Source organism: Triticum dicoccoides, chromosome 4B (assembly GCF_002162155.2).
Source record: "Triticum dicoccoides isolate Atlit2015 ecotype Zavitan chromosome 4B, WEW_v2.0, whole genome shotgun sequence".
NCBI classification, from domain to species: domain Eukaryota; kingdom Viridiplantae; phylum Streptophyta; class Magnoliopsida; order Poales; family Poaceae; genus Triticum; species Triticum dicoccoides.
Genome location: NC_041387.1, coordinates 479,618,055 through 479,621,270, shown reverse-complemented (window position 1 = coordinate 479,621,270; position 3,216 = coordinate 479,618,055). Strand labels below are relative to the sequence as shown.

General features: G+C 44.8%; 1 protein-coding gene across 2 annotated transcripts in view; it reads right to left on the bottom strand.

Annotated features, from left to right (window-relative positions):
• Positions 1 to 1,537: 1,537 nt before the first annotated feature.
• The window catches only part of LOC119290993 (autophagy-related protein 9-like), a 6,597-nt gene continuing 4,918 nt past the window's right edge, over positions 1,538 to 3,216 (bottom strand). For both annotated transcript variants that reach the window (XM_037569679.1, XM_037569680.1), the window contains one exon: positions 1,538 to 2,685. In XM_037569679.1, the coding sequence (XP_037425576.1) occupies positions 1,791 to 2,685 (895 nt within the window). In that variant the 3' untranslated portion in view covers positions 1,538 to 1,790. The remainder of the gene's footprint in view (positions 2,686 to 3,216) is intronic.

Genomic DNA, 3,216 nt, shown 5'->3' with positions numbered 1-3,216 from the left:
CATCTCAATCAAATAAATTTGTCAAATAATATGGTGTCACATATGCATATCATCTAGAGTACCAAATTTCACCATATCTTTTGCAAATAAAGTATGCCAACAATAAGATTATCTACACATAGAGACATCATATTTAAATTCAACTATATTGTTATACCACATACACACATCCTATCAAACCAAATTATCAAACAAGTCTATTTTACATACAAAAATCACCCCTCTTAGTTAAAAAAATTCCTATGGACAACATATGCACAAAACGGAATTGATTTTGCCTACATGTTCAACTACACATCATCTACTGCCTACCAAATCATCTATCAACTACAAACAATTTCCTAAAACAAAGAAACCATCTACTCATCTAACATCACCTAGTGTTGAATAATGCATCAAAAAAAAGAGGACTCGACCCAAATAAATTGGAGGAGACGGGGGAGAATACCTCAAGGATGCTTAGGGGGCCAGATCCACGAACTAGAGTGGAGGATGGAGTAGATCAGGTGAGGATTTGGTGTGAGGGAGAAGAGGGGCGAAGGAGAGGAAGCCCTCTGTTCGTGCGCCGCCAGGAGGAAAATAGATGGGTGGGTGGGCTCGGCCCGTGGGGGTTATCCACTTGCCAGAGCCAGACGCCAGGGTCCATGGCGTCTGGCCCCTTTGCCACGTCAGCAGGTCAACGGGCAAGCGGGCAGTGCGGGCCAGGGGCCAGACGCATCCAGACGCCAGGGATGTTGGCGTCACCCAAAAAGGTCAGAATCGAAATTTCTTTTGAAACGAGGTCAAATCGAGATTTTGTTAGCTTTATAGGTCATAACGGTAATTTTGTCCCACTGGAGTATGCAGGTATCCGGATCGTGCGTTGGGGGAAACCGTTCGTACTAGGAATGGGTGGCATTGAGTGGCAGTGTCGAGGGGCTCCTGGCGTCGTGTCGGCCCAGATCTGAAGAGGCCCGGCATGTCTATCAGCTTGTCGAGCTGCAGGGGTTTTGGTCTCGACCGGATACTTGGTGCACATGTTGCGTATGCAACCTGCTTTTGCCTACCTACTATCGAGGCGGCGAGGACGACGCCATTGCTGGCTTCGATTTCGACAAGGATGCTCAAGCCGCTCGCTTCTTGTCTGACCCTCAAGAGGAGTGTACTCCAGAACTTGCTACTCCCTCCGTTCCAAAATATAGCGCGTCCTCGGTTTCCGTGCTTCAACTTTGACCATTAATTTAATCAACAAGACCGACTGCGGCGGGCGAAAAAATTATACCAATGAATTCGTATTCAAAAAAAGTTTTTAATTATATAATTTTTGATCCCGCCGCAGTCGGTCTCGTGGGTTAAATTTATGGTCAAAGTTGAACCTCGAAAAGCGTGGGCGCGCTATATTTTGGAACGGAGGGAGTAGCAATTAATTCCCGGGGGCCTCCAAAATGACAGCTCCACAACTTCATGTGCCTTGGCCAGGATGGGATCAACAGTTACTACTCATTATGTGACAGCTAATGCTAAACCCTCTCAGGAAAGTATGTTGCCTAGCAGATTGTTTGGAAGCATCAAACAGATGCACTGCGTGCTATGAAAGAATGGTTCTTCCCCAACCCACTAAAGCGGGGCTGGACAAGGGCATTATATATACAGGGCCGTAACCGATCTGTAGTAGGTATGTACAAAAGAATTTGTGGCCATTTGCCAGCTTATCATGAAGTGATGAAGGCGTGGTTCACACAACCAGTTACGACAGCGCACGAGCAAGCATCAACTATTTTTTGTCAGTTTTTTTTCTTCCTTTTTCGAGCCTACACTGGGTCACTGCTTCGAGGTATTATCCTTACGGGAAGGCCGGCCGGCATGCTGTCGTAGGCATCAACTGCTACGCCGGGTCGTTCATCTGTGAAATGAAGACCCAGCCCGTCCTCGATGTACGAGTCGTCCATATACCTCGTCTTGGACAAGGCTTGAGGATTTCTCCAGCTCCTGGTGCTGCTGCTTCTGTTGTCGCCCTGCTCCAGATCACCCTCGCTTCCCTCTGACATATCGTCACTGTGATGGCTGGAATGACTATTGCCTGCCATATTATGATATCCAAATGCTGGAGGCTCGAGAAAACTGCCTTGCGGATCACTGGAAGATGCAGGGGCCTGGTTCCACCAGTTGTTGCCTGTGGAACTGTCTTCGTTACCGTTGTGCTTCGTAGGAGCATGCCGAAATAAAGTGCTTGATGTAGATGCTCCCATATGACTCTGAACCCTTCCGTACAGATCAGAGTAATAATCCTGATCTTCTTCAATTTCAGATGTTTCCCTTGCTAGTTGACTTGTGCTCTGACCAGCCTCAAGGGATGCTTCGTCAAAATGGGGAGCTTCAGCTCTATCCGAGTGTGGTGAATGGCACATGTAATACCAATCCAGAATATACGGGTGAATTCTTTGATCTGTGTCCAGCAATCCTAAGGGATCCAAGTTATAACCAGCAGGCGGGAAGGCCTCTGCATGGTTACGGATAATACTTGGGAGCAGTTGATGGAAGATATCATCCCTTTGACCTGTACTATCCACAAAGCCTGATGCTTCCATTGCCTGATACTGCGCAACAGCTTGTTGACGTATTTGTCTTTCCTTGAACTTCTGTAGGTTATGTAAGAATTGTTTGCCGTCTGCATTTGATGCCAATGATGGATAAACACTCTGAAAACTGCAAACAATTATGTAATACTATTAGACTTCAATCTTGTTGTTAACTGTTGGTGTTATGTGTGTCAGTTTGAATGGTGGCCTAATTAGGAAAAAGGATAATACTAGCTTCGAAAATTACAGGATCAGTGCTATCTACACCTCTGCACTGTCCCACTACAACCATAAGGTAACACTAACAAAATAACAGCGTTTTTTGGGGGGTAATACTAACAGAATTATAACATGGTTGCAAGATATACAAGAATAAAAATTAGTATATCATGTCTTAGGAGAAAAGCACTCTCAGCTATATTGAATTGCCTCAAATATAACGAAGTGTTGAAAATACACACTGTTTTAACAAGTTAGCTAACATTTTCCATATTCTGCACAATTTAGACAGATTTTTTTTAAAGGATCAACATCTTAGCTTAGTTTTTATTTAGGGGTTTGTTGTGCTGTGCCCCCAGCAAGACTTATTTAGTTTCGTTGTCGCACTCAGTTCGTTTGTGTGCTTGAACCTTAAACGCTGAATATTGCCTGATGTTGG